Source organism: Chiloscyllium plagiosum, unplaced genomic scaffold, assembly GCF_037043375.1.
Source record: "Chiloscyllium plagiosum isolate Xiang-an unplaced genomic scaffold, Cpla_swu_hap1 HiC_scaffold_3, whole genome shotgun sequence".
NCBI classification, from domain to species: Eukaryota; Metazoa; Chordata; class Chondrichthyes; order Orectolobiformes; family Hemiscylliidae; genus Chiloscyllium; species Chiloscyllium plagiosum.
The window spans coordinates 55,914,891-55,932,430 of NW_028270141.1; the positions used below are offsets into that span (position 1 = coordinate 55,914,891).

At 40.5% G+C, this 17,540-nt stretch overlaps 1 protein-coding gene across 4 annotated transcripts in view; it reads left to right on the forward strand.

Moving 5' to 3' along the window:
- fam135a (family with sequence similarity 135 member A) overlaps nt 1-17,540 on the forward strand; it is a 318,933-nt gene that overhangs the window by 258,195 nt on the left and 43,198 nt on the right. For all 4 annotated transcript variants that reach the window (XM_043681723.2, XM_043681738.2, XM_043681746.2 and 1 more), the window contains one exon: nt 12,055-12,146. In XM_043681723.2, the coding sequence (XP_043537658.2) occupies nt 12,055-12,146 (92 nt within the window). The remainder of the gene's footprint in view (nt 1-12,054; nt 12,147-17,540) is intronic.

The following is a 17,540-nucleotide window of genomic DNA, read 5'->3' on the forward strand; positions in this document are numbered from 1 at the left end:
CAAAATATTCAATCAAGTTCATGAAACACTATTTCTCATGCACAAAGCCATGTTGACTATCCCTAATCCGTCCTTGCCTTTCCAAATCCTGACCCTCAGGATTCCCTGCAACAACTTGCTCACCACTGACGTTAGGCTAACCGGTTCCCTGCCTTGTCCTTACCACCTTTCTTAAATAATGGTACCACATTCGCCAATCTCCAGTGTTCTGGCACCTCAACCAAATTTGTCAGACATGATTTCCCACGCACAAGCCATGCTGACTATCCCTAATCAGTTCTTTCCTTTCCAAATACATGTAAATCTTGTCCCTCAGGATTCCCTCCAACAAATTGCCCACCATTGACGTCGGGCTCACTGGTCTATAGTTCCCTGGCTTGTCTTTACCATCTTTCTTAAATAGTGACACCATGCTAGCCAACCTACAGACTTCTGGCACCTCACCTGTAACTATTGATGATACAAATATCTCAGCAAGAGGCCCAGCATCACTTCCCTAGCTTCCCACAGAGTTCTAGGGTACACCTGATCAGGTCATGAGGATTTATCCACCTTTATGTGTTTCAAGACATCCAGCACTTCCTCCTCTATGATATGCACATTTTTGAAGATGTCACCATACATTCTATATCTTCCATGTCTCTTCCACAGTAAATACTGGTGCAAAATACTCGTTTAGTATCTCCCCCATCTCCTGCGGCTCCACACAAAGGCTGCTTTGCTGATCTTTGAGCAGCCCTATTCTCTCCCTCGTTACTCTTTTGTCCTTTAATGAATTTGTAAAAACCCTTTGGATTCTCATTAACTCTATTTGCCAAAGCTATCTCATGTCCTCTTTTTGTCCTCCTGATTTCCCTCTTAAGTATACTCCTACTGCCTTTATACTCTTCTAAGGATTCATTCGATCTATGTTGTCAATACCTGACATATGTTTACTACTTTTTCTTAACCAAACCCTTAATTTCTCTAGTCATCCAGCATTCCCTACGCCTATCAGCCTTTCCTTTCAGCCTAAAGGAATATACTGTCTCTGGACTCTCGTTCTCTCATTTCTGAAGACTTCCCAGTTTCCAGCCGTCCCTTTACCTGCGAATATCTGTCCCCAAGAGCTTTTGAAAGTTCTTGCCTAATACTGTCAAAATGAGCCTTCCTTCAAATTAGTTAGATCTGGTCTATCCTTTTCCATCAGTATTTTCAAACCAATAGAATTATGGTCGCTGGTCCTAAAGTGCTCCCCCACTGTCACCTCAAGTCACCTGCCCTGCCTTATTTCCCAAGAGTAGATCAAATTTTGCACCTTCTCTAGTAGTTACATCCACATAACTGACTCAGAAAAGTTTCTTGTAATACTTAACAAATTCCTCTCCATCTAAACCCTTAACACAATGGCAGTCCTAGTTTATGTTTGTAAAGTTAAAATCCCCTATCATAACTGAAATCTCCTTATAAATTTGTTTCTCAATTTCCCTCTGACTATTAGGGGGTCTATAATACAATCCCAATAAGGTTTCTTATTTCTCAGTTCTTCCCAAAGAACTTCCCTGGATGTATTTCCAGGAATATCCTCCTTAAGTACAGCTGTAATGCTATCCCCTATCAAAAACACCACTCCCCCCTCCTCTCTTGCTTCCCTTTCTGTCCTTCCTGTAACATTTGTATCCTGGAGCATTAAGCTGCCATCCTGTCCATCCCTGAGCCACGACTCTGGAATTGCTATGATATCCCAGTCCCATATTCCTAATTGTGCCCTGAGTTCATCTGCCTTCTCTGTTAGGCTTCTTGCATTAAATTAAATGCAGTTTAATTTATCAGTCTTACCTTGTTCTCTGTTTTGTTCCTTCTTGCCCTGACTGTTTGACTTGCTTCTTTTCTCAACTGTACCAGTCTCAGATTGATCTCTTACCTCACTTTCTCCTTGGGTTCCCCCTCCCCCCCACACACACACCTTACTAGTTCTCACAAATCTCCCTGCCAGCATATCAGTCCCTTCCAATTCAGGTGCAATCGGTCCTTCTTGTACAGGTCGCTTCTACCCCAGAAGAGATTCTAATGATCCAAAAATGTGAATCCTTCTCCCATACATCAGCTCTTCAGCCATGCATTCATCTGCTCCATCCTCCTATTCCTACCCTCACTCGCTCGTAGCATCAGTAGTAATCCAGATATTACCACCCTTGAAGACCTTTTTAAATTCATGCCTAACTCTCTCTCTCTTCTCCCTTCAGAATCTCATCCTTTTTCCCTTCCTATGTTGTTGGATCCAATGTGTACAGTGGCCTCCTGCTGGACCCTCTCCCCCTTGAAAACATTCTGCATCCTCTCTGAGACTCCCTTGATTCTGGCATCAGTGAAGCAACACACTATTCTGATCTTTCGTTGCTGGCTGCTGAAACATCTGTCTGTGCCCCTGAATAGAGAGTCCTCTATCACAATCTTTCGCATGGAACCCCTCATTACATTAGAGCCAGTATTGATACCAGAAACTTGGCTGTTCGTGCTACATTCCCCTGAAAGTCCATCACCCCCAACATTTTCCAAAACAGCATACTTATTTGAAATGGGGATCGCCACAGAAGACTCCTGTACTATCCACCTACTTCTCCTACCTTTCTGTAAACCCATCTACCTGATTGTATTTGTGGCTTTTCTCCCTTTTTATAACTGTTATTGATCACACCCCCAGCTCTTTAAATTCCTCATTACCTCTAACTGTTGCTCCAACCAATCCATTCAATATGACAGGATTCGCAACTAATGACATTTTTTTGCAGATATAATCCTCAGTAACCCTTAAACTCTCCTGAAATACTCACATTCGGGAAGAAGAGCATGTCACTCTACTAAAGGCCATTTTGCTCCTTCTGCAGACCCAGAAAATAGCTCCGTCCTATTGCTCTACAAAACTCTGCTCCAGGCCAACCTTATTACCATATGGCTTATATTTTTAAAATTTAATCAAGAGACAGATCCCAATTAAAAACATATAATCAAGAAAGAACCCACTCTACTCACTATTGTAGATTTACAGCAAGGCTATGCTTAAACCTATTCTCTTATCTGTTTCTGTGCTGTGACTTCTCCCAGACAGATTTGATCTGCTGTGAAAGGACTATTTGAAAGACTTTCTTTTCCTTTGTTATTCAACTTTAAAATGCTCATCGTGCTCAGCTATATATTTATTTGCCAGTGGAAATGAGTTCAGTTCCAGACCCTTTGTAAAACGGCATGATTTTAGGAATTAATGGCCCATGATGCTTCTCTTGGACCAGAGCCCATTGCCCAAAATTCCATAAGTTATTTCAACATTGCCTTACCAAATGATCAAGTATTTTGTGTTGATGTAATGAAATACCATCAAAATACATCCCATATCTTAATATCCTTGTGCTGACTGGAAATGTTCAGTTTGAGTAATTTATTTCTACTTACTTTTGCTAATGAGGTTCTAAACATGATGAGCTTTTATTTTCTTATTTCATGCATCACCCATCTTCATACATATGTTACATTTGTTCATGAATATTTAGCAGCACTTTATTGTTACAGATTTTATTTAGCTTGTGCATTTTCAGATCGACATTAATGCAGAGCTAAAGCATTGATTTGGTGTTAACCATTCTTGATTGCTAATTCAATCATGAATTGGAACAGTGCTGCCATTGGAAACTCCAAGTCATTGTGTATCAAAGAAGCTATTGCTATTCCTTTTAAAAATCTTCTAATAAGCATGCCATGTATTAAAACTTCTGCAATGCACTGTTCTACCCTGCAGATGTTCAAAAGAAAGAACTTGGATTGCATAGAATATATAGCTCAAACTTCTGTTAGTTCAGCCAGTTGATGCTGGTTTTCTGCTTAAAGTAACCTTCTATCCTCCCTCACCTAATTACCAACATGATCCTCTACTCCTTTCTCCCTTGTATGCTTAACTAGCTTCCTCTTAAATACATTTACACGATATGTCTCAATATTCCTTGGAAGTTGGATATTTGCATCACATTGTTTCTTCTAAATTGCCTTTTTATTTCTTGAGAACCAATTTAATAGTTTCTATTTTGGTCTTTCCTGTGAGTATAAAAACACCATTTGTCTACTCTCTTTAAAAACCTTGAAAAACTTTGCAGGGCTTGTATAGATCAACCTTTAGCTTTCTCTTATTCCAATCTGTTCATTTTTTGCTGGTATAGTCCATCAGGCATTTGTTTGTATCCCAATCAGCACTGCGCAAAGTTTGTGCAAGTTCTGTTATACTAGAATTAAAACTCAGTGCTTGGTTTGCTTTCCCTGTATTGTAAGTTCTGAGGCAAATTAATAAATGGTGTACAGCAAAAGCTATTCTTATGAACTGAACACTGTATAAATCAGCAAAAAGTATATACCTCAAAAGACAGGGGTTTTACCGTATTATTGCAATATCAGTGATGTCTGAGTAATCAGCTGAGATTTAGAATTATCTTAGTTGTCACATACTCACATCAGTACAGTGAAACGTTTACAAGTTGCCACTTAGGGCACCATCTTAAGTACAAAGGTACAGATTCTTGAATACAAATTCTTAGGAGGATAAAATAGAAAAATGAAGAAATAACAAGTCCAGCATTACAGATTTTCAAAAGTACTAAATCATAGTAGAAAAATAAAGATATAAGAAGTTCAGTAAAAATAAAAACTAAAAAGAGGGTGTGAGTGAGAAGGCTCTTTGCTGTTAAGTTTTATTTAAAGCAAAGTTGCATTGTTAAGTTATTTTATACTGTAAATAAAGTTATAACAGTGGTGTGTGTACACCCTGCATTACTTTTCTGCTACTTTGTGTGTTTTTACATTGATCAACTGGAATATATGATCATCTAGTACACTCCTGATCACATAGGTGCTGGTTAATAAGAAGATTGCTGAGTTTGTATCCAACACCCCTTGTTCTTCTACCATGTAATATGAGATCATCTTACTTTTCTTAGCTGTAATATTAAATCTTAATTCCCTAAATGTTTATCCATTCTTTGAGTTGTTTTGTTGCATTCATGCAGTCTCTGTTTCGTGTTTGCAATTTAAATATGTAATTTTTATTTAGAAGTCTTTCATAGACTTATTGATAAGCTTGGTCTTACACTGGAGCTTCCCAATTTCTGTCATTCCAAATTGTTACCTTTAACCCCACTTTCTGCTTTCAGTCTTTCAGTCAGCTTGGAATCCATTCTGCTGGTTATCCCAACCCTGCGTGCTCTGACTACTTCATGATTCTGTTACTTAATTGGTATCCTAGTCTCCATTTTCTGTTACCTCTTCAACTGACTCAGGATTTGGTTGAGCAAGAATTTCTTTTTGTGATCTATTCCTGTTATTCATTATTGTATTTTCGACTTTGTAGATATTTTTCAATTGTTTTTCCCTTCAGTATGTGTTCCTTTTTTTTCCTACTCCAGTTAAGTTGACTAGTCCATATTAGACAGTTTATCTCCTTCAATATAGGTGTAACATTTATCCTGCATATCTAGACATCCTTTAGTCTTCTAGAACAATGGTCATTTATACAGGGCCTTGGTGAGGCCACACCTTGAGTATTGTGTGCAGTTTTGGATTTCTAGTCTGAGGAAGGACAATCTTGCTATTGAGGGAGTCCAGCAAAGGTTCACAGGATGGCAGAACTGACATATAAAGGAAGACTGGATCGAGGAATTTAGAAGAATGACAGGGGATCTCACACAAATATATGAAATCCAGATGGGACATACATAAATGATTTGAGCATGAATATAGGATATATGGTTAATAATGTTAGAAATGACACCAAAATTGGTGCTGTAGTGGATTGCAAAAAAGGTTACTTCTGTGTACAATGGGACCTTGATCAGATGGGACAATGTGCCGAGGAGTGACAGATGGAGTTTAATTTAGATAAATGTGAGATGCTACATTTCAGAAAGGCTAATTAGGGCAGGACTTGTACTCTTAATGGTAAGGACCTGGGAGTGTTGCCGAACAAAAAGATCTTGGAGTGCAGGTTCATTGTTCCTTGATAGTGGAGTTGCAGGTAGACAGGCCAGTGAAGAAGGTGTTTGGTATGCTTGTCTTCATTTGTCAGTGCATTGAGTATGGGAATTGGGAGATCATGTTGCGGATGTCCAGACATTCCCACTAGCTACCTGATGAAGGAGCAGCACTTAGAAAGCTTGTAATTCCAAATAAACCTGTTGGACTATAAGTTGCCATTGTGTGATTTTTAACTTTGTACCAGACAATGGTTATGCCACTTCTGGAATACTGTGCTTAGTTCTGATCTTCCCACTATAGAAAAGATGTTGTGAAATATGAAAGGGTTCAGAAATGATTTACATCAATTTTGCCAGGGTTGGAGGATTTGGATCTATAGGGAGAGGCTGAATAGGCTAGGATTATTTTATCTGGAGTGTCAGAGGCTAAGGGGGTGACCTTATAGGGGTTTATAAAATTGCGAAGGGCATGGATAGGGTAAATAACCAAGGTTTCTTTTCCCTGTGGTGGGGAATCCAAAACATGAGAACATAGATTCATGTGAGAGGGGAAAGATTTAAAAAGGAGCTGAGGGGCAACTTTTTCATACACAGGGTCAAATAAAAGGATGAACTACCAGAGGAAGTGGTAGAGGCTGGTGCAATTACAACATTTAAAAGGCATCTGGATGAGTTTATGAATAGAAAAGGTTTCGAGGGATATGGGCTTAAAGCTGGCAGATGGGGCTGCATTAATTTAGGATATCTCGTCAGCATGGACACATTGGACCGAAGGGTTTGTTTCTGTGCTGTATATCTCTAAGACCATAGGACTGGACAAACTAGATGCTAGAAGAATGTTCCTGATGTTGGGAAAAGTCTAGAACTAGGGATCACTTTCTAAAAAGGGATAAGCTATTTAGGAATGAGTTGAGGAAGCATTTCTTCACTCAGAGTTGTGGGCTTGCAAAATTCTCTACCACAGAAAGCTGTAGGGGCCAGTTTGCTAGATATATTCAGAAGGAAGCTGGCCATGTCCCATGCTGCTAAAGGGATCAAGGAGAGAAAGTGGGAGTGGGATACTGAAATTGCCTGATCAGATTGACTGGTGGTACAGGCTCAAAGGGCTGAATGGCCTACTTCTCCACTTATTTTCCATGTTTCTGTAGTACCTTATGAAATGTGTGTAATAATGTCTTTGCTATCTATCTCCACTCTAGTTATTTTCTAATTGGTTTATTTTGATCCATTCTGATTGTTTTAAATGTTGTCTTTCACAGCCTTAGAACATCCCAAAGTGCCCAATTAATGTCATCATAATGTGGAAAATACAGCAGCTAATTAGCCCATCAAAGTCCCATAAACAGCAATATGACGACCAACATTTTTAAAGACACTGGTTGAGGAATTAATATAGATTCAGACATGATGTTTCATTTCTCCTTTTCAAAATAGTGCCAACTGGGAGATCAGATGTGGCAGATCGTCATTCTGATGTGACATTTAATTTGGGCTCGGGGTTCAACAAAAAAAACCTAAATTATTTTGAATCTCTATTTTAAAAATGTCAATTTAAACAGTGACTGAGTTAATGCATGCCTTGGGCCTCAGAAAAACATTTTCTTTCATTTTGCATGTCAATGGCTGCGTAATGGTCTGGGCATTTCAAAAATTAGTCTTAATGTTGACTTGCACTTGAAAATATAAAATGAGCAAGCAAGAATTTTTGAAGTTTAAACATAGAGTTAATTTAGATTACAGCAGAAAACGAAAATGTTTTTGAAAAGTAATACATGAATTCTGACACAAAATTCTAAAACAGGATTGGAAGAATTAGGATGTTCAAGACAACAGAATTGGGTTGTTCTAGATTTTATTTGAATTTAAAACTGTTTCTTGGTAACTTGTAGCATTAATACACCAAGGAGCTGGAAGTAACATTTGTTAAATGAGGTAATGGGGAATTCCGTGGATCTCTCGGGGAACGCAGGTTAGAAGTTCACATAAAATACAGTCTCCTGAACACCTGCTGAATTTCCTAAAATAATATTTGTTTTCAAAGTAAATATTAATTTATTAATCAGTTGAATTCAGCCAATATGAACACTTCAATAATGAAAGAACTTTATTTTTCTCCTACGTAGTCAATATTTACTGCAAACTATGATGAAATAATTAAGTTAAATGATCATGCATAAATGAGAAAATGTAATTTAGTTGACACATTTGAGAAGTCTCATCTTTTTATTTAAACACTAAAATGTATTACAATTGCTAATCTGCTCTACGAAAGCTAAAACTGTAATATTTCGTTGCTGTGCCATTTCATACTTTGTAGTGTCACACTGATTCTTATTGAATTACTTGCCTTCTTTCACATTTGTATGAAGGAGCATGCAAGCATCAAATCTTTGTACAGATTTTCTTTTTTGTTTTTTTTTCGTGGGATGTCAGTATCACTGAACAGGCCAGTATTTATTATTCATTTCTATTTGCCCTAGAGAAGCTGGTTGTGAGCTGCATATGGTGTAAGTATACCCTTAGTGCTATTAGAATGGGAATTCCAGGAGTTTGAGCCAGTAATGATGAAGCAATATCAATATACTTCCAAGTCAGGGTGGTGTATGGCTTTGAGGGGAACTTGCAGCTGATAGTGTTCCCTCCCACCCCTATCCCGACATAAGATCACAAGCTTGGATAGATGCACACTGATGTCACTGTGTGCTGCTGGTAGAGGAAGTAAGTGTTGACAGTGTATAAGATGCATTATCCTGCATTATCCTGGATGACTTCTGGCTTCTTGAGTCTCATCACAGCTGCATTCAAGCAGGCAGGTGGAGGGTATTCTATACACTTCTGCCTTGAAATTGGTGAGCATGCTCTGGGGTGACTGGAGGCGAATTACTCGCTCAATAATTCCGAGCCACAGAGCTGCAATTGTAACCATGTAATTTATAAAGATACAGCTGGTCGAGGTCAGTTTCTGCTCTAATAAGGAGACTAAACCTGCACACAGTACCAAGGTTCACCAAGACTCTGTGCAATTGCAGCACAACATTCTGCTCCTGTACTCAGATCCTCATATGCAAGGTTCACTGGGATAACTCACCATGTCTTCCACGTCTTCTTTGACAAAACCTTTCAAACATGTGACCTTTACAACATAAGAGCAGCTGATGTATGAGAATGCCACACCTGCAGGTTCCCCTCCAAACCACTCACCATCGAGATGTAGAAATATGTTGCTGTTCTTCCACTGCTGGGTCAAAATCCTGGCATTCACTTCCTAACAGAACTGAGGGTGTCCCGACACCCCAAAGAATACAATGGTTCAACCAGCTAGCTCGGAGTCCCCACCACCACTGCAATTAGCACTGGGCAATAAATTCTGATCTCGTCAGCAAGGCTCATATTCCATAAATGAGAGCTGGGGGGGGGAAACAAACTTTACTTGCTGTAGTGTCACTGGATTGACACCTCATTGGTGAGTACGTATTCTTGGTGCTGCTCTTGGCATGCCCCCCTGCATTCTTCATTAAACCAGGGTTGATGTCCTGACTTGCTGGTAGTGGTACAGTGGGGAATATATTGGTCCATGAGATTACAGATTGTGGTTGAATACAATTCTATTGCTGCTGATTACCTAAAATGCTTCATGAATGCACAATTCTGTTCAAAATCTATCCTTATTACTACTGTAATTGTGCCACACTGTAGGATAGAGGATGTGCCCAGTGTAAAGATGGAATCTTGTCAAGGTATATGGACTGTGCGTGGTGACTCATAGCATTTCTGCTAGGTAGATTGGTGGGTGAGTTTAAGTAGAATTTCCCCCTTGTTTCCCTCACCACCTGCTATGAAATGTAGGACTTGGCCAGTTTAGTCATTCTTAGTGAGGAATATTGAAATCCCCATCCAGAGCAGACTCTGAATCCTTACCACCATCAGCGCTTCTTTCAACTCATGTTCAATGTGGAACTGTTTCATCAGCTGAGGAGTGAGTGCAATAGTTCAGCTGTTCCAATTTTGGTACAAATCCCCAGATTTTGATCATAAGTATTTGGCAGGATTGATGCAGCTGCTTTACCATGGCAGTGAATCGGTCAATGCCAGAATATATAACTTCACCTTCAACAACAAGATCTACAAACAAATCAATGGGATACCTATGGGATTACCAATATCAGGGCTTATAGCCAATATAGTTATGCAGAGGTTAGAACGAACACTTCCCACCATCCAGACAAAACTTTGGGTCCGCTATGTGGATTACACCTTTGTCATCACGAAACGCAGCAAATTAGAATAAACCCACAAACACATAAACAACATCCTTACTGGTATAAAGTTCACCAAAGAGGCAGAGAACAACAACAGACTCCCCTTCCTAGACATCACTGTAGAGTGAAAAGCCAATGGAGAGCTGCAGACCAGCATCTACCACAGTGCCACATACACTGACTAGATTCTTGACTACAGGAGCAATCATCCTAACACCCACAAACTGAGCTACATCAGGACACCATTTAAACGAGCCACAAAACACTGCAGCACCCAGGAACTATGAGAAGCCAAGGAAAAACACTTATACGACGCATTCAGGAACAACAGGTACCCGATAAGCACAGTCTGCTGATTCCTGTACAGCAGACTTAAATAGGAAGACACAACATGCCCAGAGATTCTAGCCACTCTGCCATACATCAAAGACATCTTTCAGTTGAGGACCAGACTACTCCGGCCCCTAGGCATCACGGTAGCCCACAAACCTACTACCACACTGATAGCCCTGATAAATTTAAAGGACCGTGTACCAACAACCAGAAGAACGAATGTCATATACAAAATACCCTGCAAGGACTGCAACAAACATTACATTGATCAAACAGGCAGGAAGCTAGCCACCAGGATACATGAGCACCAACAAGCCATCAAAAGACTGTGCGCAGTTTTGGTCTCCTTGCTTAAGAAATGATATACTGGCACTAGAAGGGGTATAGACGAGGTTCACTAGGTTGATTCCGGAGTCGTCTTATGAGAATAGACTGAGGAGACTTGGATTATATTCATTGAAATTCAGAAGAATGAGGGGGAGTCTTATAGAAATATATATAGAACTATGAAGGGAATAGATAAGATAGAAATAGAGAGGATGTTTCCACTGACAGGTGAAACTAGGACAAGAGTGTATAGTCTCAAGATTAGAGGGACAGAATTGAGAAGGAACTTCTTCACTCCGAGAGTTGTAAATCTATGGAATTCCTTGCCCAGTGAAGTAGTTGACGCTACTTCAGTAAATGTTTTTAAAGCTAAGATAATTTTTAACAATAAAGGAATTAAAGGATATGGTGAGAGTGCAGGTAAGTGGATCTGAGTCCATGAAAAGATCAGTCGTGATCTTATTAAATGGCGGAGTAGGCTCAAAGGGCCAGACGGCCTATTCCTGCTCCTGTTTCTTATGTTCTTGTGGCATGATTAACTATCACTGGTATCCATACACATAGACGAAGAGGGACACCAGTTTGACTGGGACTCCATCCATCCTGGGACAGGCTAAACAAAGACATGCATGGGAATTCCTGGAGGCCTGGCATTCAAACCAAAGCTCCATTTAAAAAAAATATCAATTTGGACCCCATTGACCAACCTCTCAGAAACAGAGCTGGAATATATATCACCCACCACAACATGCCAAGACATACAAATACCAAGCAGGACACTTGATTAGAGGCACTCTGATTATATTACCTAGTATGGTGATGAAATGTCTAAGAACAATTCTATCAGCTCAGTGAGCAAACTTATAACCAGAGCAATGTACATTGAAGAAAATACAAAAGTTTTATGTATTTGAGTTGGCTAAGCTCGCCTTTGTTCTTAAATAGTGAAAAATGTAGTAGAACACTAGGTGATTTCCTTATTACTTGAGAAAAATGCCCAGTTAGAGCTTAGTCAGGTAAATCTTCAGATTTCTTAAACCACGGCAGCAATGTCCATATGTAGCAAACATAATGTAAAGCAAACTTTTCTTTTAAAAAAGACCCATCAACTTAACCAAAAATGTTCTTGTTTTGCTTGTCTGCAGGAAACAGTGCAGATCTCCGTTTGGTAAAAACCTACATTGAACTTGGTTTACCAGGAACCCAAATAGAGTTCCTTATGTCAGAGAGGAATCAGGTAAGCTAATTTTGTTTTCAAATCTCCCAGTGCAATGAATTTTATTAGAGTTGAAATTCAGTAGATCAAGGTAATGGACTTGGTTTGTTCAAGTGAGTTTGCATGTCTCACTGGCCGCGGGGCTTTGACTTAAAAATTTAAATATCTCGCTCATTCAGCACAATGTTCACCTACAACTTCAAATCAACTAAGAGTTGTTTTAATTTAGTAAGTATTCAGTTTGATGTGAAATATGCACCTTGGACCTGATAGGTCACAAGTCTATAAATAATCAAAATACTTTTGGACTAATCAGAACTCTCTAAGGATGGATATGTTTTATGTAATTTAATTGAAACTTTTTGAGCAATTCACTGAGAGTAAGTGAGTGGTAATTAAATTAGATTCTTGAAGTGTTAGAGGATCTTTTATATTATAGAGTAAAAGAGTCATAGAGTCATACAGCTTGGAAACAGACTATTCGGTCCAACTAGTCCACGGTGACCATGTTCCCAAACCAAACCAGTCCCACTTGCCAGCATTTGGCCCTTATCCCTAATCTTTCCTATCCTTATACCCATCCAAATGTCTTTTAAATTTTGTAAATGTTGTTTACTAAAGAAGTTGAAGGTCTTGTCAAGAGGAAGAAGAATGCTTATGTAAGGATGAGGCGTGATGACTCATTTAGAGAGTAATAAGTTAGCCAGAAAAGATTTAAAGAGAGGACTAAGAAGAGCCAGGAGGGGACATGAGAAATTGTTGGCAGATAGGATCAAGAAAAGCCCTAAGGTCTTCTATAGGTATATCAAGAGTAAAAGAATAACTAGAGTAAGACTAGGGCCAATCAAAGACAGTAGTGGAAAGTTGTATGTGGAATCTGAGGACATAGGGGAAGCGCTTAATAAATACTTTTCGTCATTGCAAAAAGGCAATGTTAGTGAGAACACAGAGATACAGGCTACTAGATTAGATAGGATTGCGGTTGACAAAGAAGAGATTTTAGCAATTCCAGAAGATCTGAAAATAGATAAGACCCCTGGGCCAGATGGGAGTTTTCCTTGGATTCTCTGGGAAGCCAGGGAGGACATTGCAGAGCCTTTGGTTTTGATCTTTATGTCATAATTGTCGATAGGAGTAGTGCCAGAAGACTAAAAGATAGCACATATTTTTCCCTTGTTTAAAAAGGGGAGTCAGGACAACCCTGGTAATTATAGGCCAGTGAGCCTTACTTTGGTTGTGGGTAAGGTTTGGAAAAGGTTATAAGAAAGAGCATTTATAATCATCTGGAAAGGAATAATTTGATTAGGGATAGTGACAGGTAGGTCGTGCTTCACCTTATTGAGTTCTTCGAGAAGGTGACAAAACAGGTGGATGAAGGTAAAGCGGTTGATGTGGTGTATATGGTGTAAGCCATTTGATATGATTCCACAAGATATGCAGAGAGTTGTGAATGCATGGAATGTGTTGCCAAGCGAGGTAGTGGAAACGAAGTCATTGGGGACATTTAAGCGACTGCTGGACATGCACATGGATAGCAGTGAGTTGAGGGGTGTATAGGTTAAGTTAATCTATTTTACATTAGGATTAAGTCTCGGCACAACATCATGGGCCTAAGGGCCTGTTCTATGCTGGACTTTTCTATGTCTATGTCTATCTATGTACATAGACTGCTGCACAAAATGTGGAGTTTCGGGATTGAAGGTGATTTAGTGGTTTGGATCAGAAATTGGCTACCTGAAAGAAGACAGAAGGTGGTGGTTGATGGGAAATGTTCATCCTGGAGCTCATGTACCAGTGGTGTGCCGCAATCATCTGTTTTGGGGCCACTGCTGTTTGTCATTTTTATAAATGATCTGAATGTGGGCATAGAAGGATGGGTTAGTAAATTTGTGGATTTATGGATCATGTTGTAAGCAGAATTGTGGATAGTGCCAAAGGATGTTGTGTGTTACAGAGGGACATAGATAAGATTCAGAGCTGGGCTGAGAAATGGCAAATGGAGTTTAATGCAGAAAAGTGTAAGGTAGTTCACTTCGGAAGAAATAACAGGAATGCAGAGTACTGGGCTAATGGTAAAGGTCTTGGCAGTGTAGATGAACAGAGAGATCTTGGTGTCCAGGTACATAAATCCCTGCATGTTGCCAACTAGGTTGATAGGGTTTTTAAGCAGACATATGGTGTTTTGGCATTTATTGGTAGGGGAATTGAGTTTTGGAGCTACGAGGTCATGCTTCAGCCGTAAAAGACACTGGTAAGCCCGCACCTGGAATATTGCATACGGTTCTGGTGACCAAAGTATAGGAAGGACGTGGAAGCTTTGGAAAGGGTTCAGAGGAGATATACTCGGATGTTGCCTGGTATGAAAGTACCCCAAACGGACCCCACCACCAGAGATATATTTCTGTCCCCTCACCTATCAGCATTCCGAAAAGACCACTCCCTCCGTGACTCCCCTCGTCAGGTCCACACTCCCCACCAACCCAACCTCCACTCCCAGCACCTTCCCCTGCAACCGCAAGAAATGCAAAACTTGCGCCCACACCTCCCCCCTCACCTCCCTCCAAGGCCCCAAAGGACAGTTCCATATCCGCCACAAATTCACCTGCACCTCCACACACATCATCTATTGCATCCGCTGCACCCGATGTGGCCTCCTTTATATTGGGGAGACAGGCCGCCTACTTGCGGAATGTTTCAGAGAACACCTCTGGGACACCCGGACCAACCAACCCAACCACCCCGTAGCCCAACACTTTAACTCCCCCTCCCACTCCACCAAGGACATGCAGGTCCTTGGACTCCTTCATCGCCAGACCATGGCAACACGACGGTTGGAGGAAGAGCGCCTCATTTTCTGCCTGGGAACCCTCCAACCACAAGGGATGAACTCAGATTTCTCCAGTTTCCTCATTTCCCCTCCCCCCACCTTGTCTCAGTCAAATCCCTCGAACTCAGCACCGCCTTCCTAACCTGCAATCTTCTTCCTGACCTCTCCGCCCCCACCCCACTCCGGCCTATCACCCTCACCTTGACCTCCCTCCACCTGTCGCATTTCCAACGCCCCTCCCCCAAGTCCCTCCTCCCTACCTTTTATCTTAGCCTGCTGGACACACTTTCCTCATTCCTGAAGAAGGGCTTATGCCCGAAACGTCGATTCTCCTGTTCCCTGGATGCTGCCTGGCCTGCTGTGCTTTTCCAGCAACACATTTTCAGCTCTGATCTCCAGCATCTGCAGTCCTCACTTTCTCCTGGTATGAAAGGAAGGTCTTACGAGGAAAGACGGAGGGAACTGAGGCTGTTTTCATTGAAGAGAAGAAGGTTGAGAGGTGACTTAATCGGGACGTGTAAGACAATCAGAGGGTTAGATAGGGTGGACAGTGAGAGCCTTTTTCCTTGGGTGGTGAAGGCTAACACGAGGGGGCATAGCTTTAAATTGAGGGGTGACAGATTTTGGACAGATATCGGGGTAGTCTCTTTACTCAGAGAATAGCAGGGGTGTGGAACGGCCTGTCTGCAACTGTGGTAGACTTGCCGATGTTAAGGGTATTTAAATTGACATTGGACATACATCTGGATAATAATGGAATGGTATAGGTTAGATGGGCATCAGAATAATTTCATAGGTCAGCGCAACATCGAGAGCCAAAGGATGAACTGTGCTGTAACGTTCAATGGTCTATGTACCTGAATTCATCACTTCTTCTGGCAGTTTATTGCACTCTCTGTGCAATATTACTCTCTGTGTAAAAGCAAAGTTGCCCTTCATGTCCTTTTAAATCTTTCTCCCCTCTCCTTAAAAATGTTCCACCTTGTTTTGAATTCCACTATCGTCGGTAAAAGATCCTTGCACTTCACCTGATCTATGCCCCTCATATTTTATAAACCTCTGTAAGGTCACCCCTTAACCTTTTATGCTCCAGTGAAAAAGGTCCAAGCTATCCAGTCGATCTTTATGACTCGAATCATCCTTAACTGGCAACGTCCTAGTAAATCTTTTCTAGATCCTCTCCAATTTAATAATATCTTTCCTATAGCAGGGCAACCAGAGCTAGACACAGTACTCCAGAATAGACCTCACCAACATCCAATATAATCTCAACACGATGTCCTAACTCCTATACTCAAAGCTCTGAGCTTTGAAGGTAAACGTGCTAAATGCTTTCTTAACCACCCTGTTTACATTTGACACACATTTTAAAGAATTATGTTTCTGAATCCCTATGTGTCTCTGTATTACACCACTACCAAGGGCCCTACCATTAATTGTATAAATCCTGCCCTTGTTTATTTTACCAAAATGCAATGCCATTTATCCAAAATAATCTCCATATGCCACTCCTCCACCCATTGACCCAATTGATCAAGATCTCTTTGTCATCTTAGATAACCTTCTTCAGTGTCCACTATACCCCTCAATTTTAGTGTCATCTGCAAACTTACTAACCATGTCTCCTGAATTCTCAACCAAATCGATTGTATAAATGATAAACAAAAGTAGACCCAGTACCAATCCTGTGGAACACCACTGGTCACAGGCCTCCAGTCTGAGAAACAACCCTGCAGCACTACCCTATTCTCCAACCGTCAAGCCAATTTTGTATCCAATTGATGCTTTATCCCTGAATCCCATGTGCTCTAACATCACTAATTAGTCAACCGTGCAGAACCTTATCAAAGGCTTTGCTAAAGTCCACGTAAAACAAAGTATTTCACTCTGCTGTCATCAACTTTTTTGGTTACTTGCTCAAAAAACTCAAAGTTTAACTTGACTGTGTAATTGTAGCACAGAATATCATTGCCAGCCCAGCGTTTAGCCACTACACCATTCAAAAGAAAATAGTTTATTTCTGTCATCCTGTTCAGATATCAAGCACTCAAGCTAGCATAGGTTCTAAGAACTTAGATAAAGGTTTGATCCTTTTGGACATTCATCAACAGCTCAAAAAAGCAAAGTTTAATTGCGCAACTGAATGATTTCCAAATCACTTATCCTCTCCCATTAAAAACTAACTGAAGACTGAACATTCTGAAGACTGACTATTTTATTCTGTGCTCACAACAAGCATCTAATGCTTTTAAAAAACTGCTTTTCTCTTCTTCAGCGCGTTTCCCAATGATTTTGAATCCATGGCTTCCACATACTAACTTACTCAGCAGGGAGAATCATTCCACTAAAATCATATTATGTCAAAAACCATAATCAGGTCACCTTAACTGTTTCAAAGACAATAGTGCTAATGGACCCAACAAAGCTCATTGAAATCCCTCATCCTTGGTAATCCCTCTGCATTCTAAGGACATCATTACTTGCTTGATATGTTGATATGTAGCTGAAAATGTGTTGCTGGAAAAGCGCAGCAGGTCAGGCAGCATCCAGGGAACAGGAGAATCGACGTTTCGGGCATCAGCCCTTCT